Raw genomic sequence first — 24,865 nt, 5'->3', positions numbered from 1 at the left:
ATCCCAATAAAAACATCAATATCAGTAAAAACAATCGTTAAAATAGACATGAAACATACAATATTAAAAACAGGAGATTAATTCATAGAACCCGGGCAAAGTGCAGAATGTGCCGAAATGGGGAAGGTAATTTCACAGTTGAAATGGACAATAAAATGCAGTATAACATTTGCAACACCTCAAGAATAGGGCTATTATAAAATGGGCATGGAGCGCCGTTACCTTCCCGCTGGAGCGGTACCTATTGATCTACTCACATTTGCATGTTTTCGAACTGCTAGGTTGGCAGGAGCTGGGGCTAACAGTGGGAGCTCACCCCATCCCGCAGATTCGAACCACCACTTAGCGGTTTAATCCACTGTGCCACCTCGGCTCCTAATTAATCTAAACACCTGAGCAAATGAGGACATGCTTATTTGATGTGGAAACGACTGCAACATAGGCACCAGGCGAGTCTCTTCAGGGAGGGCATTCTGCCGTTGGGTTAAACTCAACATGTCTTTGGCACAGAAAACAAAATGAGAAAGGTCCAGAAAGATCAAGCTGGCCCCCATGATTTAGTAATCAGCCCACTTAAACCTAAGAATGTTTCCACCAAGCTTCTAGAGTTGCGCATGTGATCACACTCGAGGACCAAGGGATTCCGAGAGTTTTTAGACATTTGTTTTTATCAGATATCCATTTTTTGGAACGAAAAACAGTGCAATTGTTTTACACAAATATGTGAAGAAGTAACAGAGAAATACCGTGAGAATATGTGAAGAAGTAACAGAGAAGTAACGTGAGAAATCAGAGATAGGAATGTTATGGTCAAAGAACATAGAGCTAGAGAGGTCAGTGGCCTTTGATTTCCCATGTCTATGTCTATGTATATGTATGCCCTCTTTTTTTCTTTCTTTCCATCAGGCTCTGAAGGACCCAACTTTAGCGGCTCGGAAGGATTTCCAGAGGGAAGCAGAACTGCTCACCAACCTGCAGCATGATCATATTGTGAAGTTCTATGGTGTCTGTGGTGACGGAGACCCTCTCATAATGGTCTTTGAATACATGAAACATGGGGACCTGAACAAGTTTTTGAGGTCAGTCCTGAATCGCTAGATTTTTTTCATAATTATTTTTATCAGTAATTAATAAAGTTAATATAGGCATTGTATTACACTCGTATGTCAGCTCTAGCTTGTGAGGACATGAGAAAAGCCTCACAGCTAACACATCCGGGCATTCCCTGGGCAACGTCTCTTTAGATGGCCAATTCTCTCACACCAGAAGCGATTTGCAGTATGTTCTCAAGTTTCTTCTGACAAGATGAAAAAAATCATTGTTTAGACCAGTGGTTCCCAAACTTATTTGGCCTACTGCCCCCTTTCCAGAAAAAATACTACCCAGCGCCTCCTGGAAAGGTGGGCGTGGTTTAGAGGGGTGGGCGTGGCTCCTGCTCAAGAGGTTGAGCCTCTCCCCTAGTCCATGATGCAGGGCTGAGTGGGGGAGGTGGGCGGAGCCACAAATGGGTGGCCAGGACTGGGATGGGCAGAGTTATGAGCTCTGAGGCAGGGCTGAGCTTCTATCCCTGTCCTGCAGTGCCTGCCGGGACACAGGAGGCGGGGCTAGAGGAGGGGCGGGGCCTCTTCCCAAGTGCTGGAGACAGGGCTGAGCACCTGAGGCACCTGTTAGGACACACAGGGGGCGGAGCTAGAGGAGTGAGCGTGGCTTTTTCCCAAGAGCCCAAGACAGGGCTGAGCCTCTATACCTCTCTTGAGGCACTTGTTAGGACACAGAGGGTGGAGCTAGGGAACGAGGCGGGGCCTCCTTTCAAGAGCCCGAGACAGGGCTGAGCCTCTATACCTCTTCTGAGAGGCCTTTTAAGACCAAACAGTGGGCCTGGGCTGGGGGCGGGGCCTCTTCCCAAGAGCCTGAGACAGGGCTGAGCCTCTATACCTCTCCTGAGAGGCCTTTTAAGACTAAAGGGCGGGGCTAGGAGTGGGGGCAGGACCTCTTCCCAAGAGCATGAGACAGGGCTGAGCCTCTATACCTCTCCTGAGAGGCCTTTTAAGACTAAAGGGCGGGGCTAGGAGTGGGGGCGGGATCTCTTCCCAAGAGCATGAGACAGGGCTGAGCCTCTATACCTCTCCTGAGAGGCCTTTTAGGACTAAAGGGTGGGGCTAGGGATGGGGGCGTGGCCTCTTCACAAGAGCCCGAGACAGTGCTGAGCCTCTATACCTCTCCTGAGAGGCCTTTTAGGACTAAAGGGTGGGGCTAGGGATGGGGGCGTGGCCTCTTCACAAGAGCCCGAGACAGTGCTGAGCCTCTATACCTCTCCTGAGAGGCCTTTTAGGACTAAAGGGTGGGGCTAGGAGTGGGGGCGGGATCTCTTCCCAAGAGCATGAGACAGGGCTGAGCCTCTATACCTCTCCTGAGAGGCCTTTTAAGACTAAAGGGCGGGGCTAGGAGTGGGGGCGGGGCCTCTTCCCAAGAGCATGAAACAGGACTGAGCCTCTATACCTCTCCTGAGAGGCCTTTTAAGACTAAAGGGTGGGGCTAGGAGTGGGGGCGGGATCTCTTCCCAAGAGCATGAGACAGGGCTGAGCCTCTATACCTCTCCTGAGAGGCCTTTTAAGACTAAAGGGCGGGGCTAGGAGTGGGGGCAGGACCTCTTCCCAAGAGCATGAGACAGGGCTGAGCCTCTATACCTCTCCTGAGAGGCCTTTTAAGACTAAAGGGCGGGGCTAGGAGTGGGGGCGGGGCCTCTTCCCAAGAGCATGAGACAGGACTGAGCCTCTATACCTCTCCTGAGAGGCCTTTTAAGACTAAAGGGCGGGGCTAGGAGTGGGGGCGGGATCTCTTCCCAAGAGCATGAGACAGGGCTGAGCCTCTATATAACTCCCCTGAGACGCTTGTTAGAACACGGGGGTGGGGTAGAGAGGTTCAGCCCCATCAGGTACTTGGGAAGAAGCCCCGCCCCTCCTCTGGCCCCTCCCAGTGTCCTAATATGTGCCATCACCGGTCCCCTGGATTGCTCCAGCGCCCACCAGGGGGCGGTAGTGCCCACTTTGGGAATCACTGGTTTAGACTGTCTGTGTCAAAAATTAATTGTTAAAAGATGAATTCCTGGCCAATGCCAGAAGACAGTTGTGAGCTGCAAATTAGAACCTGGACCAGAGAATGATTGCTGAAGAACTAAGCTAGGAAGTGAAGCCAAGGGAGACATTCTGGCAAAACGAAACAAAACCCTGTCATTCAGGAAAGCTCTCAGCTCAAAGAAGAAGACTTTCTAGCCATGCAAGAGGTTCCATGGCCATCCTGACTGAATGAGGACAGTTCAGAGCTTGAGAATAATGTAAGGGAGATGTCCCAAGCTTCTGTTCTAGGAGCTCACTGCATAAGACAGCGAGTTATTCCTTTCTGCAATACTATCGCTACCTCTCCAAATCTACCCAAGACATGCCAGATTGCATAAAGCAGTTCCCATAATTGAAGTAAGATTGTTAACTATCTTGCCAAAAAGGGCTGCAGGCTTCTGAGCTTAATCTATACTGACCAAATGATGTAGGTTGAAAAGGAGAAAGTGAGAAGAGAAGCAAACATGCAGCTGATCACATGTAAATGCAGGAACCGGGTCGAGGCGACAACAATATTAATTTATATACCAACTAGCTGTACCCAGCCACGCGTTGCTGTGGCGAAGTATGGTGGTATGGGAAATAAAGTATCTTATATTATCTGCTTAGAATTGGATTATATGAGGCTCCTTCTTCACAGCTGTATAAAATGCACACTGAAGTGGATTATATGGCAGTGTGGAGTCAAGATAATGCAATTCAAAGCAGATAATATAAGATTATAAATGGGTTATATAGCCGTGTGGAAGTGCCTTGAGTCTACATTGCCATATAATCCAGTGCAAATTAGATAATCTGTGGAATAAGCCTAAGTGAGGCCTAAATCTGCCTGACCCCTAACTGAACCATGGCTGTCCCCTGGACTGAGTTGGTTGCTAGGAGACCAAGTGGTCAGAGATTAGCCCTCTAAACTGGCAGCAATTGGATAAAAACAATTATTACTCTCCCTCTAATTAGGACTTTATTTTTCTTTTCTTTTTGTTGTATCAACCTAGAGGCCTGGATGATGGGTTGTGTTGTCAAATTTCGAGGTTGGGGGGCCTGTAGTTTTGTTGTTTTGTGGGTCACCGTGATGCCATCACTCATTTATATATATAGATGTGTTGTGGAAGGCTTTCATGGCCGGGATCACAGGGTTGTTGTATGTTTTCCGGGCTGTATGGCCATGTTCCTGAAGTATTCTCTCCTGACGTTTTGCCCACATGTATGGCAGGCATCCTCAGAGGTTGTGAGGTACCTCACAACCTCTGAGGATGCCTGCCATAGATGTGGGCGAAACGTCAGGAGAGAATACTTCTGGAACATGGCCATACAGCCCAGAAAACATACAACAACCCCAATTTATATACCACTTTTTATCTTAAAGAGACTCAAAGTAGTATCTGCATTTTCTCGGCTATGGTAGATTTGGGGTTTTGTCCGAGCCTCCCCCACCCCCCCCCCCCCAATGTGTATGTTCTGATCACCAAAATGACCATCCTATGCAACGTTGTTTACACCTAACCACGCTGATGTGCACCGTGGAGCCTATTTAGAAGTATCCCACAATTTTGCTTATCCAACTTACGGCCTCTAAAATGCATACCTGCAAGCAGTCACCTTGTGTTGTTTGAGATGCCTTCAATCCACATTAAGCGGACAGTGTAGATGTGCCCCCTAATAAACAAAATCTCAGCCATGCGTGTTTTATTCCACTTCGATGTTTTGATCATTCATTGCTCCAGTACAAGAAGGCACTGGATGATCTTTCCTTTAATGCTGCATTGACCTCCTGGAGTAATTGCTTTTTGAAAGATTTCATGATTTTTTTTAAAAAATAAGTATATCCTCAGTGTTCAGCATCTATATCCCCATTGCCATTTTAAAGTGAGACTATAATTGTATTATCAATGCAGATACCAGCACATCGTTATCAGATATCAATCAATCAATTTATTAATGCTCCGACCAATGGTCATATGCATTTCACAGAGACAACATCAAACAAACATCTATACAAAACACTGTAAAATCCAACACTTAAAAGTAGGATGCAAGCAGGATAAAACAGAACATGTAAACTATACATTGTGAGATGCAGCAGCACAAGTGCAACATGTGCTGGGAACTGCACAATTACCGGTAAAATGCCAATGTATAAGATCAGTCATTTAAAAAACATAAGAAAAAATATCAACCAAGCATCTATAGAAATCCTATAAAATTCCGCAGTTACAAGCAGGATGCATGGAGTATAAAACAGAGCTTGCAAAATATAACCGGTAAAAAGCCAGTATAAAATATCAGTCATGTTAATATGAGTTGGTAACATTTGCTAGAGCTGTTACAGCAGTGTGGAAGCTGGTATAAAACTGACATATAACAAACCCGTTGGCCTTGGTTTCAGTCCTGTTAATTTGGCATCTGGAGGACAAGACTTTTTGGGAAGCTTCCTGATGATCGGCCTGTCCTCTTATTAGCAGTACAGGCATTTTGGATCCTCACAAAATTTAAATGGCCAGGTTTCAAATCAGCCCTAGAGGTGATTGGAAGAGTCAGAGCTCATCGTGTAATCTTTTTGTTTCCATTTCCCAGGCCTGATAGGCGTGTTTGGGGTTTCAGCAACTGAGAGATTAAATAAATTCCCCAAATCATTCTGATATGTTACCAAACAGCTAAAAGCTTTGTTCAACTACATTTAACAAAGCAATGTTGACATATTCCCCTACAGAATCCAGGTCAAAGAGACCATCTGCTTATTTATTTATTTCGAGCATTTATAACCCATCCTTCTCACTCCCGAGATGGGGGACTCAGGGCAGCCTTACAATTACCAATCATTAGATGCTGAACAACATAGTATTTAAAACAAATTACAGTTAAAACAGTTGAACATTAATTTTAAAAACATCCATGTAAACATACATTTAGAAAATGCATTTTGAGTCGTGATCCAGGTCTGTCCATTATCCGTCATGGAATCGTTTTTACAATTAATGCTGCATCTGCTGCTCAAATGCCTGGTCCCATAACCAAGTTTTAAGTTTTTTATGGAAGGACACAAATGAGGGAGCTAGCCTGATCTCATTGGGGAGAGAGTTCCACAGACGGGGGACCACCACTGATAAGGCCCTGTCTCTCATCCCCACCAGTCGTGCTTGCAAAGGTGGTAGGATCGAGAGCAGGGCCTCCCCCTGTCTCTCGTCCCCACCAGTCGCGCTTGAGAAGGTGGAGGGATCAACAGCAGGGCCTTTCCCTGTCTCTCGTCCCCAACAGTCATGCTTGAGAAGGTGGTGGGATCGAGAGCAGGGCCTCCCCCTGTCTCTCGTCCCCACCAGTCGCGCTTGCGAAGTTGGTGGGATCGAGAGAAGGGCCTCCTCCTGTCTCTCGTCCACACCAGTCGCGCTTACGAAGGTGGTGGGATCAAGAGCAGGGCCTCCCCCGTCTCTCGTCCCCACCAGTCACGCTTGCGAAGATGGTGGGATCGAGAGCAGGGCCTCCCCCGTTTCTCGTCCCCACCAGTCGCACTTGCGAAGGTGATGGGATTGAGAGCAGAGCCTCCCTCAACAATCTTAATGAGTATTCCCTCCCTCTGTGTAAATGTCAAGTGCTAGAGCCCATCATGGCTCAGAAGCCACAGAAAAGAGAAGGCATGAGACCCCTTCACTTTCTTTACAAGGTTCTTTGTCTGAATTAAACCACCAATACCTATATACAATTTGCACTGCAGGAAAAAGAACCTACTTGCTGGGGCAACTCTCCCTCCCCCAATACAAATTGCAATAGAGAAACTCCAGAGAACATGAGATGGACAGCACTCCTTTTGATTATGTGCATGTGGCAGTGAGAGTCATGTCTCTCCACTTAGTGGGCTAAGCCAGGGATTGTGCGTGATTCAGATCACTCTCCCTGATCGCAGTCATGTTGCTCAGCTCAAGCCATCCTCATGCCAATTGTTTAAGACTCTCTAGTGAGAGACATGTCAGACATCAGGGAAGCACCATCAGTAAAGACAAATAGTAGTGTCCATGGGGATAAAAAGCTGATTTTTGAAATGGCAGCTCCAATTTGAAAATGTCTGTTAGCTACAGATATTGACATTTTTTCTGAAACTGCAAGGAAACTGAAGAAATTGAGAGTTTTCTGACTGATACCTCTGTGAATGTGTGTGAAAGAAAGAGAACAAGAAAAAGTGAGAATTATGTATCGATGAATTTGTTTGTATAGGAGGAGTATTGGGTTAGTATTATGCAATGTGTGCACAACAGGTTTTCTTGAATTACTGACATGATACACAACATGGTTGTGTATCATGTCAGTAATGTAGCTTGTGCTGTCACACCTGGGGCTATAGCTCTTAGCGAAAGAGGCATGGACATGACATCTTTCTCCCAGGGGATTGCTTCTTGCCCTGCTTTAGGGAAACTGGAACTCCCAAGGACCAAAACACTGTAGATAACTCAAAAACTGGTTTTATTGTTCACAAAAGGTTATCCCAATAAGCTGGAAGTTTCAAAGGGGAAAAGGAAATATACATTACAGTCTTTGGTTGTTTTAAGTCCAAGGAGCTCTGTAGCTGAGAAGCTTTTCCAGGTCCCTCTTTCTCAATGGCTGTGAATGCCAGAGCAAACCTCAGCCTCAGTCCAAATGGCCTATGTTTGAAGACACAGTCTTCCTTTGGTGCCAAAGAACTGATCTGAAGGCGCTTGAGACTCCTCAATGGCGTCCAGGTCGGTCTGGACATGAAGCATAAGTCTCAAGGGTAAGAAGCTCAGATTTGGTGCTGAGAGGTAACCTAATCAAGGGCTTTTAGAGCCAAGTCTCTCTCTCACGTCCATCTGGTAGAAAGCTTGATGGTGGAATGAAAAAGGAAACACTGTCCTACTCCAGGAAGAGGTGGAGTCAAACAATTGAGCTGAGGAAGCAATATAACTGGTGCAAACAACAGATATAAATAACCAATCCAACTACATTTACAGGGTAAAGGCAAAATCAGGATACAATTCAAATCTTGCAACTTACAGATCCACATATAGATGGCGGCACTCGCGCTGTCACATAGCTCCGTCATCAGAAGGTTATGCTATGCAATCTATGGTCGTGGGTCTCAGCCAATGTTTCCCTTTATGACATAATTCACTCTGTGGTTTCCTTCCTTGTCTCTCCTTCTCCAGGGCTCACGGCCCAGATGCAATGATCCTTGTGGATGGACAACCTCGGCAAGCCAAGGGGGAGCTGGGCCTTTCTCAGATGCTCCACATTGCTAGCCAGATAGCTTCAGGAATGGTTTACCTTGGCTCCCAGCACTTTGTACACAGAGACCTGGCCACGAGGAACTGCTTGGTTGGATCCAACCTTCTGGTGAAGATTGGTGACTTTGGGATGTCCAGAGATGTCTATAGCACCGATTACTACAGGGTAAGGTGACTCTGGAGACAGAGTTAGGCTCTGAACAACAGAGATTATGTGTGAACTGCATGATTATTCCATCATTGCTGACTCACAGTATCCACTCAATATGGATGGAGGGCAGAACCTGGCAATTATTATGGGTACTTCAATGAAAGTTACATCTTTAACTTAAAATGCAATATGTTTGGGGCAATCCTTCATGCCTTGCATATGAGCTTACAAAGACAATGGTGTTGCCTGGATTAGATGGTCCAATCTAGAAGAGCAATTCTAGTGTTTGTTTCATTTTAGTAGTTTTTAATTTGAGATTGTTCTCTCATATTCTTCCTCAAAAAGATCATGAAGGGGAGGGGGTTCAAGAATAATTGTAACCTACTGTTAAAAATCACTTTTTAAAATGCTCAATATTAGATGACTTTCAACTTTAATGACTCTTTCTCAAAATGCCACCAAATAATCATGGGAATAGACATTTTCAATGCCAGTGTCAGAATGTGCAGAACGTGTCTAAATCCATAGGTAAAGTGTAAATCTGATCTGACTAAACCCAATACTCTTCGATAAAAAAACAAAATAAAAACATTTCTTAGAAAGTGGAAAGATCAAGGAGAAAAGACCACCACGGCCCTCTTGTTGGAGCTTTTCATTGCGCACTATAGGCCAAGAGGAAACACATAACACACTCGGATATCGCAGAATAGAGATCAAGCTTTTGGAGTGGGGTGGATTTTGGAGACTTAAGGGCCAACCCATTCCTAGAAGTAGCAGACTTCAATTCGGCAGCTGTCAGCTGGGATCTCCTATTCCATGCTCTTCAAATTCATGCAGATATATTCTACGAGAAGGAGGAAGTCTGAATCTCTGTATATGTGAGTCTGGGAAATAAAAAAAATTGTAGCAACGGGCAGACATTCATGAAGGAGAACTGAACTGTCAAAACTGCTATAAATGAGGCAATGAGGTACTCTTGACAGCTGTGTATCTGTAAGGCCCCTTATTTATTTATTTATTTATTGCCAATGTCACTTCCTTGACTTAACTTTCCCCCAGTTTTGCCATCTCCCTCCCCAACAATCTGAGCAAAACCCGTCAATGGGTCCAGTGTTTTGGTTCAGCCAGATTCCTCTCTTCAGATTGAACAAGTCCAGGAAAAACACAATGACGTGATCCTGGAGGAGGCTTCAGTGGTGTTTGATGGAGCAAACGATTGGTAAATGGACAATTATCTAATACTGCCATTGTTTCCACATGGTGGGCCCAGACTCAAGGGAATGGGAAATTATGAAATTTGAGATAATCGACGACAATCGTATTTCACTTACTGGAATTATTGGGCAGATGTAACTCAATGAATGGAAGAATTGCTGATGATTTCATTGCTTTGACAAAAAAAGACGCATGAATATCACAACCATCGGGTCAAAATAGAATTTTCTTGAATAGCCAACCTTAACCCAATGCTCTCCAGATGCTTTGAATTATAACCTCCATCAAGGGGGGGGGGGGGGGGATGAGAGTCCAGAAAAGATCTGGAAGGCGGCAAGTTAGAAAGCTGAGGTACAGGGCCTCATCCTGGAAACTGCTGGTTTCAATTGAACTGAATCTTAAAATTGCATACACTGAATAAATGACACCTGTGACCAGTATTTCTGAACTGTGGAGACGTTTCAAGATACGAGGGTTGAATGAAAAGTAATGCCTCCACCTTCGTAACTCCTCAACACATGGCAGTCCTGGTCTGCGGCAGGTCCTGGCTTGTTCAGTAGACTCTCCTCTACAGTTCCATTTGGCGGGAAGCCTTAGCATTGAATGGTTGTGTTGTTAAAGTGTGAAGTGTGGAACTCTGTGCAGACAGTCGGTCAATGCGACTTAAGCAATGTGCAGTCATTGAATTCTTGATAGCAGAAGGTGTCACCCCAAGGGAGATTCATCAGAGATATTGCAAGCTGTTTATGGTGATTGTGTTGATGTGAGTTCTGTGCGTTGTTGGGCGAGTAAGTTCAAAGATGTTGAGGTGGGAACATCTGACTTGCATGACAAAAAAAGAGTTGGAGGTCCTGTGACAGCAACCAAGTTTCACAAGCAAAAGTTTCACAAGCAAAAGATTGACAGATTGATTCAGGATGATCATTGTATCACTCAGGGAGAAATGTCAAGCATAATCGACATTTCACAAAAACGTGTGGGTCACATTATTGCTTGGCTTGGCTATCGGAAGATCTGTGCACGATGGGTAGTGTGAGACGTTGGTTGCAGAAACAGAGTGTCGACTTCTTCCGGGAAGGCTTCAGAAAACTTGCTCATCATTGGCAGAAATGTATCCAATTGTCTGGTTATTATGTGGAAAAGTGAATAGTGGTAGTTAAAGAGCACATTCTAAGGATTATTTCTGCGTTTGAGTTATTAAAATATTCCCATCCAAACCCAAGTAACAGAGGTGGAGGCATTACTTTTCCTTACATTCCACCAGCACTGTGAGGAAGCTAAGGTGTATTTCTCAATGTGTTTGAATATATGTGAAGACGTGTAATTGACCTACAAGAGACATATCTTGTCAAAAGAACAAAAAAGAAAGCATAATGTTCGAGGCAACCCTCATTCCTCAGAAAAGGCATGCAATTATTCTCTCTCTCTTTCTCTCTCATCCAAATTTGCAACACATTCATTTATCCACATTTCACTCCGGTCACGCGTATGCTCTTTCTTCATTTCGCCACATGCATTCAACGTTTTTGCTCTCTCTCTCCCTTTTTTCTCCTCCCTAAGAACCGCCCATTACTTTGGTAGACGCTGAACATTCCTTTCTCTTTCTTTTCCCGGTGTCTTTCATTAAGGAGAAGACACTGATAAATTAAAGAGAATCCAATGGAGGGCAACAAAGATGATTAAAGGACTGGAGGCCATGACCTGCCGAGGGAGATTAAGGAAATGTAATGCACGGGGCTTATGGAAAAGGCAACTGCAAGAGGGACTGATAACTGTGCATAAAATATGGGAGAGGAAATAATAGGCAATTTAGGCCTGACCTCAGTACTCTCCATCCAGCACAGATGCAATTTAAAGAAGGGAATAATTTGTTGGTGGTAGATGCTTGGAAACATTTGGAAGGATAAGCTGGCCTGACTGGAGAATCAGAGACAAACCTGTCATTTGACAAGCACAGCATGCAATTTTGACCTCTCCAAGTGTACTAATATCTCCTAAGTGATGCTCCATAAAGCTCAGAAATGAGCATTCTGGTCACAAAGAATGAGTTACATGATAAGTTCCCCATAAACAGGAGATCACTATTACAGGCGGTCAAGTGACCCTAGATCAGGGGTCCTCAAACTTTTTAAGTGGAGGGCCGATTCATGGTCCCTCAGATTGTTGAGGGGCCGAATTATCATTTGAAAAAAAAGTCAAAACAGATTCCTATGCTCACTGCGTGTCTTATTTGTAGTGCAAAAAAACAACCCAGCAACAATTACTTATTTATTTATTTACTACATTTATACCCCACCCTCTCTCATCCCCAAAGGGGACTCAGAGTGGCTTACAAGTTGTATGTACATTCAATATATTATATTATTAGCATAGCACAATATTAGCATTATATATTAATATATTGTACTATACCATTATACCATAATATTATTTATTTATTTATTTATTTATTTATTTATTTATTTTATTTACAGCATTTATATTCCGCCCTTCTCACCCCGAAGGGGACTCAGGGCGGATCACATTACACATATAGGCAAACATTCAATGCCTTTTAACATAGAACAAAGACAAGACAAACATAGGCTCCGAGCGGGCCTCGAACTCATGACCTCCTGGTCAGAGTGATTCATTGCAGTGATTCATTGCAGCTGCTCTCCAGCCAGCGCCACAGCCCGAGCCCTTAATAATTGCAATATTACAATTATTAGCAATATTGCATTTAATATATAATATACTAGCTGTGCTCGGCCACGCGTTGCTGTGGCAAAGTGGTGGTGGTATTGGTTAAAAATTGTTGTGTAATTTTTATTTGACGTTATTTGTATTTTTAAAATTAATTTTATTGTAAGTTATCTTTTTATTTATTATATATTATTATTTTCTTGTATTATTTTTAGTTATTTTCTGTTATTATAGTATTTTATTGTATTAAATTTTAGTGTTTCAAATTATTTTTATTGGGTTGCTAGGAGACCAAGTTGGAGGAGCTTAGCCTTCTAACTGGCAGCAATTGGATAAAAGCAATTATTCCTCTCTCTCTAATTAGGACTTTATTTTTCTTTTCTTTTTGTTGTATCAACCTAGAGGCATGGATGATGGGTTGTGTTGTCAAATTTCGAGGTTGGGGGGCCTGTAGTTTTGTTGTTTTGTGGGTTGCCGTGATGCCAAAATATCACGATCTATTGGTGGTATGGTGGTATGGGAAATAAAGTATTAGTTAAGGTAAAAGGTAAAGGTTTCCCCCTGGCATTAAGTCCATTATAAATGGGTTATATAGCTGTGTGGAAGGGCCTTTACACTGCCATATAATCCAGTTAAAATCAGATAATCTGTATTTTATAGGCAGTGTGGAAGAGGCCTAAGTGAGGCCTAACTCTGCCTGTCCCCTTGGCTGAGTGGGTTGCTAGGAGACCAAGTGGGCAGAGCTTAGCCTTCTAACTTGCAGCAATTGGGTAAAAACAATTATTCCTCTCCCTCTAATTAGGACTTGTATTTTCACTAGCACATTGGTTATGCATAAATACGTTCCAGGCTCAGGATTAATGTCTGGCCCTGTGCTTTTGTTTCTTATTTATTCAAAGATCTACTGAAACAAAAGGGAAAATGTACCATCTGGCTGAAGCCTGAGTGGGATGCAAAGCGCTTTGTAAAGGTGAACTGCTTAATTTCCTGCGCCATGTCTGCATACAACAAAGAGACATTTGCGTAACAAAAGCAGCTGAAGTGTTGCCTTCTTCTCCCCAGAAGTCTCCCCATGTTCTGCCTGAAGACAGATGCGTCCTTTCCAATGCAGATCACTTAGGAATGTGCTCAGCTGTTTATCCTCCTTTAATAAGACGGTATTTTGCTTTATGCTTGCAGAAGATTATTTCTTAAAATACAAAGATTAGAGATAGATTTCCAAGCAGGCGGGAGTCAAAAAGAAGCTTTCTTATTTGCAACTTTTAGACTTCAGACAGAAACATCACCCTGGGTCAATGATGGGCAACCTTTTGCTCTTGGTGTGTCAAAATTCACCAAAAAACCTAGCATGACTTGGGTGGTGTATCGAGAAAAAAACACATAATTTCACAATATATATAGTTTAAATAACAAAAATATATAATTGTAATATATAACTGTATTTAATAAATCAAAACTATTTACTACCATTATTTCCATGTACAACAATCTATGGTACTTTTTGGCAGTTTCCACGCTGGTTTCTCTCTATTCTAGTTTCAATGTAGTCATGAATAATGTATAATATAATAATAATATAATAGTAATAATTTAAAAATAAACTACAATAATAATAGAATAATAATATAATAATACAGTAGAGTCTCACTTATCCAAGCCTCGCTTATCCAAGCTTCTGGAATATCCAAGCCATTTTTGTAGTCAATGTTTTCAATATATCGTGATATTTTGGTGCTAAATTCGTAAATACAGTAATTACAACATAACATTACTGCGTATTGAACTACTTTTTCTGTCAAATTTGTTGTATAACATGATGTTTTGGTGCTTAATTTGTAAAATCATAAACTAATTTGAGGTTTAATAGGCTTTTCCTTAATGCCTCCTTATTATCCAACATACTTGCTTATCCAACGTTCTGTCGGCCCGTTTATGTTGGCTAAGTGAGACTCTACTGTATATATAGTTTAAATAACAAAAATATATAATCTATATATATATAAAAGAGTGATGGCATCACGGCGACCCACAAAACAACAAAACTACAGGCCCCCCAACCTCGACATTTGACAACACAACCCATCATCCACGCCTCTAGGTTGATACAACAAAAAGAAAAGAAAAATAAAATCCTAATTAGAGAGAGAGGAATAATTGCTTTTATCCAATTGCTGCCAGTTAGAAGGCTAAGCTCCTCCAACTTGGTCTCCTAGCAACCCAATAAAAAATAATAAAAAACACTAAAAAAATTAAAACACTAAAAAATTAATACAATAAAATACTATAATAACAGAAAATAACTAAAAATAATACAAGAAAATAATGAAATATAATAAATAAAAAGATAACTTGCAACAAAATTAATTAAAAAATACAAATAATGTCAAATAAAAATTACACAACAATTTTTAACCAATACCACCACCACTTTGCCACAGCAACGCGTGGCTGGGCACAGCTAGTTGTAATATATAACTGTATTTAATACATCAAAAACTATTTACTACCATTATTTCCATGTACAACAATCTATGGTACCTCTTGCAGTTTCCACGCTGATTTCTCTCTATTGTAGTTTCAATGTAGTCATGAATAATGAATAATATAATAATAATATAATAGTAATAATCTAAAAATATACTACAATAATAATAGAATAATAATAGAATGATATGTGTGTGTGTGTGTGTGTGTGTAATGTGCATAATTCTCATGGAGTAAACAACAAAACCACTGGACCAAATCACACTAAATTTGGCCACAAAAGACATTAGTCATCCAATCAATCTGCATGCAACAGCGTGTTAGCAAAAATGGCTAGGCGTGTCAGTGCTGACACGCGTGTCATCAGGCTCGCCTTGTAGGAACAAGGGAGAGGGCCTTTTCTGCGGTGGCCCCTCGCTTGTGGAACTCGCTGCCCATTGAAATCAGGCAAGCCCCCACCCTTTTAGCCTTCAGGAAAGATTTAAAAACATGGCTCTTCCGGTGTGCTTTCGGAGAGTAAATGTTCTATGCTACTCCCCCCTGATATTTATCCTCTAGACTGGTTCACTATCTGATGTCCCGTCCCTCGAGGTTTTATTCTGATCCCTTTCTCACCCAGAGTTTTAATTTTTAATCTAGTTTTTAAATGTAGTATTCATGCGGCCCGCTCGTGTTATATTGCTGTTTTGATTTTATGTTGTACTGTTTATTTTATGTAATGTATTATTTAATTGTATTATGTTATGGTTTATTGAATTGTCTTGGGCATGGCCCCATGTAAGCCGCCCCGAGTCCCCATTGGGGAGATGGTGGCGGGGTATAAATAAAGTTTTATTATTATTATTATTATTATTATTGGCCATCACTGCCCTGGGTTATACTCTGATAGGCCTTCCTCAGAGCAATTGGTATGTAAAACCTTTCTTTGAACAGCCATTTCTATCTTCTCAAAATCTAGTATATTTGGACACTCATTTGCCAATGGCATTATAGAGGTTTTGCAGACAGTTCAGAATAATTGTTTATCTCTGCAAGAAATAATATTGCCCCCAGTGGGCTTAATGGCATGCCATCTTGCAAATTCACTTAATTAATGAGATCCTGTGGGGTGGGCAACAAGCCACTTCCAACTCTATAATTCTATTCTTAAGGGATGTGCCATTAATTTTTGATGGATGGAGCAAACTGGAGGAGAAACAAACCTCCTTGGTGGTTTATGTAGCTTCTCCCTCCTTTAAAATGCTCAATCAGCATTTGCAACCCATGAAAGAACTGGTTCATCCACCATTGTCATTATTAGACTGGTAGCATCAAGTCAATGGCGAAGTGTGTTAAAACACTGATCTGCTGAACTTGTGGACCAAAAGGTCCCAGGTTCAAATCCCGGAAGCAGAATGAGCACCTGCTGTTAGCCCTAGCTCCTGCCAACCTAGCAGTTTGAAAATATGCCAGTGTAAGTAGAGCAATAGGTACCGCTCCAGCGGGAAGGTAACGGTGCTCCATACAGTCATGCTAGCCACATGACCTTGGAGGTGTCTACGGACAACGCCGGCTCTTTGGCTTAGAAATGGAGATGAGCACCAACCCCCGGAGTCAGACATGACTGGACTTAACATCAGGGTAAACCTTTACCTTAGCATCAAGTGGGTCTACACTTGAGACTAACTCACAAAATTCAGTGGGTATAGAATATCAATTTCAGAATTTTGACTTGATTGGCAAGTGTTGCACTAGAGTCCTGAAACACCTTTTCACCACAAACCACACTCTGTCCAGTTAATCCAGTAAATAGAAGTCTTTTCAAGGAAGAGTATATACAGTAGAGTCTCACTTATCCAACATAAACGGGCCGGCAGAATGTTGGATAAGCGAATATGTTGGATAATAAGGAGGCATTAAGGAAAAGCCTATTAAACATCAAATTAGGTTATGATTTTACAAATTAAGCACCAAAACATCATGTTATACAACAAATTTGACAGAAAAAGTGGTTCATTACACATTAATGCTATGGAGTAATTACTGTATTTACGAATTTAGCACCAAAATATCACGATGTTTTGAAAACATTGACTACAAAAATGTGTTGGATAATCCAGAACGTTGGATAAGTGAGACTCTACTGTATATGAAAAATAAGCACATTCAAAAAAGAGAATCAAAGTTCAAAAGATTATTTCCAAGACAGCCAAGAGTCCAAAATCCTTTCAAATACAGTCTCCAGGGTCAATCCACAGAGCGCGTTTGAATGAATAGGCCCAGTAGAGTTGTCATCAGAATAATTCTCTATGTTTATAAAACTGTACGGCACTTTATCACTGTTACTTATGTCCATGATATATGTAGCACTTTATGAAACTTGTCCCTGCTGGTTTGCTTTTAATTACTCTGATTTTATCTGCTTGGATTTTAATGTATTGTTCATTATATTATTTTGTTTATTGTTGAAATGTTTTAAGTTTTTGTCAAATATGTTGTGTCGTTGTTGGGCTTGTCCCTGTTGTGAGCCGTCCCGAGTCCCTTCGGGAAGATGGGGCGGGATATAAAAATAAAGTTTATTTATTATTATTATTGTATGACACAGCAAACAAGATAGATATGCTGGATTTCGTATCAAAAAATCACAAGTTGAACACTTCCCAAGCGTTTAGGACTGTGTGATGTATTTTTGGATGATGCGTGTAGATCCCAGTAGGGTGGCCTTTTGCAGTTTGCAGATCGTAATTTTGTCAATGTCTATTGTTGCCAAATGCCGGCTGAGATCTTTTGGCACAGCACCCAGTGTGCCCATCACCACCGGGACCACCTGCACTGGTTTCTGCCAGAGTCTTTGCACCTCGATCTTGAGGTCCTGATAGCAGCTGAGTTTTTCCTGTTGTTTTTCGTCAATGCGACTGTCACCTGGGATGGCGACATCAATGATCCAAACCTTTTTCTTTTCCACAACTGTGAGGTCTGGTGTGTTGTGTTCCAGAACTTTGTCAGTCTGGATTCGGAAGTCCCACAGTATCTTTGCGTGCTCATTTTCCAATACTTTTGCAGGTTTGTGATCCCATCAGTTCTTTGCTGCTGGGAGGTGGTACTTGAGGCATAAGTTCCAATGAATCATTTGGGCCACATAATTGTGCCTCTGTTTGTAGTCTGTCTGTGCGATTTTCTTACAGCAGCTGAGGATATGATCAATGGTTTCGTCGGTTTCCTTGCACAGTTATTATTATTATTATTATTATTATTATTATTATTATTATTATTATTATTGTTCCCATCAGAAATGATTGTTGGTTTCTGTGTTTGTTTACTTATGCATATAATGTGTTCAGGTTTGCATTATTTTACTATGAGCTAACAATGCACCAGGGTGGCATATCATGCAACATCTTTTAAATGTCCAAACAAGCTCAGGTGTGGCCTTCACCATTGCTTAGATAACCTATTCCATATCTTATTCACTAAAAATGACTCCATAAACCTTCCTCCTTTGGCATGTAAAAGTGATTGCTAAATATACAGACACGGTATATTTAGTGCTTGGTTAGTAGGTGACTCATCTTAGAAAACCTAGTCGCAGCATACTGGAGAAATCGATTCCTCACCTGCCCTTCAGGAGTTCTATCATCTCTCCAGTTTGATTGATGCTAATTAAATGAGCTCCCAGCCCTTTTCTCCTTGATTAAAACTGAAGAAATAATGGTCTGTGAAATGTCAGCCATTTCCAGTTAAATAGAGTTGGTTGAGTGTTTCCCATGGTCTGACACTGTCATTAGGCCACCTGTCAGTGGCTTAGAAGAAGGGTTCGCTTTCCATGACTTGGGGTCTCGCCTGCTCTGGCTCATATGTGGAGTGGTTTGCCCCGGCATCCACAACTGGTGCCACCAAGGGGGCAAGGTTCACAGGATCAAAGCACCAGAGCTTCTGACTTTAGAGGGTTCCATCGTGCCTCATAGCTCATGCTTCTCTTCTGAGCTGAGCTTCAATCTGTGAGAGGAAGGAAAGTATTTTGGGATAACATGGTCTTGCATAGACAATCTAAATCAGTGATTCCCAAAGTGGGCACTACCACCCCCTGGTGGGTGCTGCAGTGATCTAGGGGGGCGGTGATGGCACCTATTAGGACACGGGGGCGGGGCCAGAGGTGGGGCGGGGCTTCTTTTCAAGTGCCGGAGACAGTTTGAGGCGCCTGTTAGGACACACAGGGGGCGGAGCTAGAGGAGTAGGCATGGCTTATTCCCAAGAGCCCGAGACAGGGCTGAGAATCTATACCTCTCCTGAGGCTCTTGTTGGGACACAGAGGGTCGAGCTAGAGAACGAGGTGGGGCCTCTTTCCAAGAGCCTGAGACAGGGCTGAGCCTCTATACCTCTCCTGAGGCACTTGTTGGGACACAGAGGGCGGAGCTAGGGGTGGGGGCAGGGCCTCCTTCCAAGAGCCTGAGACAGGGCTGAGCCTCTATACCTCTCCTGAGGCACTTGTTGGGACACAGAGGGCGGAGCTAGGGGTGGGGGCAGGGCCTCCTTCCAAGAGCCTGAGACAGGGCTGAGCCTCTATACCTCTCCTGAGGCACTTGTTGGGACACAGAGGGCGGAGCTAGGGGTGGGGGCAGGGCCTCCTTCCAAGAGCCTGAGACAGGGCTAAGCCTCTATACCTCTCCTGAGGCACTTGTTGGGACACAGAGGGCGGAGCTAGGGGTGGGGGCAGGGCCTCCTTCCAAGAGCCTGAGACAGGGCTGAGCCTCTATACCTCTCCTGAGGCACTTATTGGGACACAGAGGGCGGAGCTAGGGGTGGGGGCAGGGCCTCCTTCCAAGAGCCTGAGACAGGGCTGAGCCTCTATACCTCTCCTGAGGCACTTGTTGGGACACAGAGGGCGGAGCTAGGGGTGGGGGCAGGGCCTCCTTCCAAGAGCCTGAGACAGGGCTGAGCCTCTATACCTCTCCTGAGGCACTTGTTGGGACACAGAGGGCGGAGCTAGGGGTGGGGGCAGGGCCTCCTTCCAAGAGCCTGAGACAGGGCTGAGCCTCTATACCTCTCCTGAGGCACTTGTTGGGACACAGAGGGCGGAGCTAGGGGTGGGGGCAGGGCCTCCTTCCAAGAGCCTGAGACAGGGCTGAGCCTCTATACCTCTCCTGAGGCACTTGTTGGGACACAGAGGGCGGAGCTAGGGGTGGGGGCAGGGCCTCCTTCCAAGAGCCTGAGACAGGGCTGAGCCTCTATACCTCTCCTGAGGCACTTGTTGGGACACAGAGGGCGGAGCTAGGGGTGGGGGCAGGGCCTCCTTCCAAGAGCCTGAGACAGGGCTGAGCCTCTATACCTCTCCTGAGGCACTTGTTGGGACACAGAGGGCGGAGCTAGGGGTGGGGGCAGGGCCTCCTTCCAAGAGCCTGAGACAGGGCTGAGCCTCTATACCTCTCCTGAGGCACTTGTTGGGACACAGAGGGCGGAGCTAGGGAAGGGGGCAGGGCCTCCTTCCAAGAGCCTGAGACAGGGCTGAGCCTCTATACCTCTCCTGAGGCTCTTGTTGGGACACAGAGGGCGGAGCTAGGGGTGGGGGCAGGGCCTCCTTCCAAGAGCCTGAGACAGGGCTGAGCCTCTATACCTCTCCTGAGGCACTTGTTGGGACACAGAGGGCGGAGCTAGGGGTGGGGGCAGGGCCTCCTTCCAAGAGCCTGAGACAGGGCTGAGCCTCTATACCTCTCCTGAGGCACTTGTTGGGACACAGAGGGCGGAGCTAGGGGTGGGGGCAGGGCCTCCTTCCAAGAGCCTGAGACAGGGCTAAGCCTCTATACCTCTCCTGAGGCACTTGTTGGGACACAGAGGGCGGAGCTAGGGGTGGGGGCAGGGCCTCCTTCCAAGAGCCTGAGACAGGGCTGAGCCTCTATACCTCTCCTGAGGCACTTGTTGGGACACAGAGGGCGGAGCTAGGGGTGGGGGCAGGGCCTCCTTCCAAGAGCCTGAGACAGGGCTGAGCCTCTATACCTCTCCTGAGGCACTTGTTGGGACACAGAGGGCGGAGCTAGGGGTGGGGGCAGGGCCTCCTTCCAAGAGCCTGAGACAGGGCTGAGCCTCTATACCTCTCCTGAGGCACTTGTTGGGACACAGAGGGCGGAGCTAGGGGTGGGGGCAGGGCCTCCTTCCAAGAGCCTGAGACAGGGCTGAGCCTCTATACCTCTCCTGAGGCACTTGTTGGGACACAGAGGGCGGAGCTAGGGGTGGGGGCAGGGCCTCCTTCCAAGAGCCTGAGACAGGGCTGAGCCTCTATACCTCTCCTGAGGCACTTGTTGGGACACAGAGGGCGGAGCTAAGGGTGGGGGCAGGGCCTCCTTCCAAGAGCCTGAGACAGGGCTGAGCCTCTATACCTCTCCTGAGGCACTTGTTGGGACACAGAGGGCGGAGCTAGGGGTGGGGGCAGGGCCTCCTTCCAAGAGCCTGAGACAGGGCTGAGCCTCTATACCTCTCCTGAGGCACTTGTTGGGACACAGAGGGCGGAGCTAGGGGTGGGGGCAGGGCCTCCTTCCAAGAGCCTGAGACAGGGCTAAGCCTCTATACCTCTCCTGAGGCACTTGTTGGGACACAGAGGGCGGAGCTAGGGGTGGGGGCAGGGCCTCCTTCCAAGAGCCTGAGACAGGGCTGAGCCTCTATACCTCTCCTGAGGCACTTGTTGGGACACAGAGGGCGGAGCTAGGGGTGGGGGCAGGGCCTCCTTCCAAGAGCCTGAGACAGGGCTGAGCCTCTATACCTCTCCTGAGGCACTTGTTGGGACACAGAGGGCGGAGCTAGGGGTGGGGGCAGGGCCTCCTTCCAAGAGCCTGAGACAGGGCTGAGCCTCTATACCTCTCCTGAGGCACTTGTTGGGACACAGAGGGCGGAGCTAGGGGTGGGGGCAGGGCCTCCTTCCAAGAGCCTGAGACAGGGCTGAGCCTCTATACCTCTCCTGAGGCACTTGTTGGGACACAGAGGGCGGAGCTAGGGGTGGGGGCAGGGCCTCCTTCCAAGAGCCTGAGACAGGGCTGAGCCTCTATACCTCTCCTGAGGCACTTGTTGGGACACAGAGGGCGGAGCTAGGGGTGGGGGCAGGGCCTCCTTCCAAGAGCCTGAGACAGGGCTGAGCCTCTATACCTCTCCTGAGGCACTTGTTGGGACACAGAGGGCGGAGCTAGGGGTGGGGGCAGGGCCTCCTTCCAAGAGCCTGAGACAGGGCTGAGCCTCTATACCTCTCCTGAGGCACTTGTTGGGACACAGAGGGCGGAGCTAGGGGTGGGGGCAGGGCCTCCTTCCAAGAGCCTGAGACAGGGCTGAGCCTCTATACCTCTCCTGAGGCACTTGTTGGGACACAGAGGGCGGAGCTAGGGGTGGGGGCAGGGCCTCCTTCCAAGAGCCTGAGACAGGGCTGAGCCTCTATACCTCTCCTGAGGCACTTGTTGGGACACAGAGGGCGGAGCTAAGGGTGGGGGCAGGGCCTCCTTCCAAGAGCCTGAGACAGGGCTGAGCCTCTATACCTCTCCTGAGGCACTTGTTGGGACACAGAGGGCGGAGCTAGGGGTGGGGGCAGGGCCTCCTTCCAAGAGCCTGAGACAGGGCTGAGCCTCTATACCTCTCCTGAGGCACTTGTTGGGACACAGAGGGCGGAGCTAGGGGTGGGGGCAGGGCCTCCTTCCAAGAGCCTGAGACAGGGCTAAGCCTCTATACCTCTCCTGAGGCACTTGTTGGGACACAGAGGGCGGAGCTAGGGGTGGGGGCAGGGCCTCCTTCCAAGAGCCTGAGACAGGGCTGAGCCTCTATACCTCTCCTGAGGCACTTGTTGGGACACAGAGGGCGGAGCTAGGGGTGGGGGCAGGGCCTCCTTCCAAGAGCCTGAGACAGGGCTGAGCCTCTATACCTCTCCTGAGGCACTTGTTGGGACACAGAGGGCGGAGCTAGGGGTGGGGGCAGGGCCTCCTTCCAAGAGCCTGAGACAGGGCTGAGCCTCTATACCTCTCCTGAGGCACTTGTTGGGACACAGAGGGCGGAGCTAGGGGTGGGGGCAGGGCCTCCTTCCAAGAGCCTGAGACAGGGCTGAGCCTCTATACCAGGGGTCCCCAAACTAAGGCCCGGGGGCCGGATGCGGCCCATCAAAGCCATTTATCCGGCCCCCATGGCACAAGGGCAGAAGGGGGTTGGGCTAAATGACCCAAGGGGTCTCTTCTTCTCTTACAACCATTATTATTATTATTATTATTATTATTATTATTATTATTATTATTATTATTATTATTAACATTGAGGCTGGGTGGCCATCTGTCAGGGATGCTTTGCTAGTGCTTTTGGTGCACAAAGGCAGAAAGGAATTGGACTAAATGGCACAAGGGGTCTCTTCTAACCCTCTTTATTATTATTATTATTATTATTATTATTATTATTATTATTAACATTGAGGCTGGGTGGCCATCTGTCAGGGGTGCTTTGCTTGTTCTTTCGGTGCACAAAGGCAGAAGGGGATTGGACTCAATGGCCCAAAGGGTCTCTTCCAACCCTCTTTTTTATTATTGTTGTTGTTATTGTTACTTATTATTGCTCGGTGGCCAACTATAGTTCGGCCCTCCAACGGTCCGAAGGATCGTGAACTGGCCTTCTGTTAAAAAAGTTTGGGGACCCCTGCTCTATACCTCTCCTGAGGCACTTGTTGGGACACAGAGGGCGGAGCTAAGGGTGGGGGCAGGGCCTCCTTCCAAGAGCCTGAGACAGGGCTGAGCCTCTATACCTCTCCTGAGGCACTTGTTGGGACACAGAGGGCGGAGCTAGGGGTGGGGGCAGGGCCTCCTTCCAAGAGCCTGAGACAGGGCTGAGCCTCTATACCTCTCCTGAGGCACTTGTTGGGACACAGAGGGCGGAGCTAAGGGTGGGGGCAGGGCCTCCTTCCAAGAGCCTGAGACAGGGCTGAGCCTCTATACCTCTCCTGAGGCACTTGTTGGGACACAGAGGGCGGAGCTAGGGGTGGGGGCAGGGCCTCCTTCCAAGAGCCTGAGACAGGGCTGAGCCTCTATACCTCTCCTGAGGCACTTGTTGGGACACAGAGGGCGGAGCTAGGGGTGGGGGCAGGGCCTCCTTCCAAGAGCCTGAGACAGGGCTGAGCCTCTATACCTCTCCTGAGGCTCTTGTTGGGACACAGAGGGTGGAGCTAAGGAACGAGGCGGGGAAACCTTTACCTTTACCTTTAGGTTTTATGTACCTTACAAACTACCACCTGAGGAAGACTACACAGTCGAAACCGGTCGTGGATGGTTATAAACTTTGGGTTTGCTCAAATTTTGGATTCAACAAGGATTTACAAACTTGAACATATAGGTTTGAATGTACAGTCTTCTATGTGGAACATGAACTTTGTATGTCAACCTAGAATAGCCAATTTCTGTTTGTAGTGGCCTCCTGCCTAGGAACAAAGTCACACAGATTCCCTTTTGCCCACCCTGTTTGGGCATGAAAATGTTCCAAAAGATATAGAATGATTCTGTTGTAGATGACGGGAGAGATAACACCAAGAGAGATCCTTTGAAAGGCTAAAAAGTCCAGTTTATTATTTTCAGCTGAGTATCTGGAAGTGGAATCTCTTCCAAAAAGCAAACCAGAGCCCCGATCAAGGCGTTGACATGGCCTTTTATACATTTTCAGACAAAGAACATGCTTCTACATACATCTCGTCATTAGTACGTCACTTCACATGCTTACATACATGGGCATAAATATGCACGATCAGCATTTTTCTATCTTAAGCACTCTTAAAAGCGTATAGCAAGTTACAGACACCAAAAGAGAGATCCATCAAGAGGCCACTCTTGGTCTGTCAAGCTGTACTAGGAACCAATTCACACTGGGATGTATAGAAAACAGCCCCCCCCTTCTCCCCCCTGTCCTGTCAGCTTGTGCATCCCTAAAATCTAACACAGAGAGAGTCTGATTTTTCTACATTTCACTGCTTCTAATGTGCATACAATATATGTCTAAAAATCCATATT

The 24,865-nt window shown here is 45.8% G+C and overlaps 1 protein-coding gene across 5 annotated transcripts in view; it reads left to right on the top strand.

The window, feature by feature from the left end:
* The window catches only part of ntrk3 (neurotrophic receptor tyrosine kinase 3), a 707,738-nt gene that overhangs the window by 627,683 nt on the left and 55,190 nt on the right, over nucleotides 1-24,865 (top strand). For all 5 annotated transcript variants that reach the window (XM_062963028.1, XM_062963030.1, XM_062963029.1 and 2 more), the window contains exons 14-15: nucleotides 907-1,079; nucleotides 8,270-8,513. In XM_062963028.1, the coding sequence (XP_062819098.1) occupies nucleotides 907-1,079; nucleotides 8,270-8,513 (417 nt within the window). The remainder of the gene's footprint in view (nucleotides 1-906; nucleotides 1,080-8,269; nucleotides 8,514-24,865) is intronic.

This window comes from Anolis carolinensis, unplaced genomic scaffold (genome assembly GCF_035594765.1).
Source record: "Anolis carolinensis isolate JA03-04 unplaced genomic scaffold, rAnoCar3.1.pri scaffold_11, whole genome shotgun sequence".
In the NCBI taxonomy this organism is placed as follows: Eukaryota; Metazoa; Chordata; class Lepidosauria; order Squamata; family Dactyloidae; genus Anolis; species Anolis carolinensis.
This window is presented reverse-complemented; position numbering and strand designations above follow the sequence as displayed.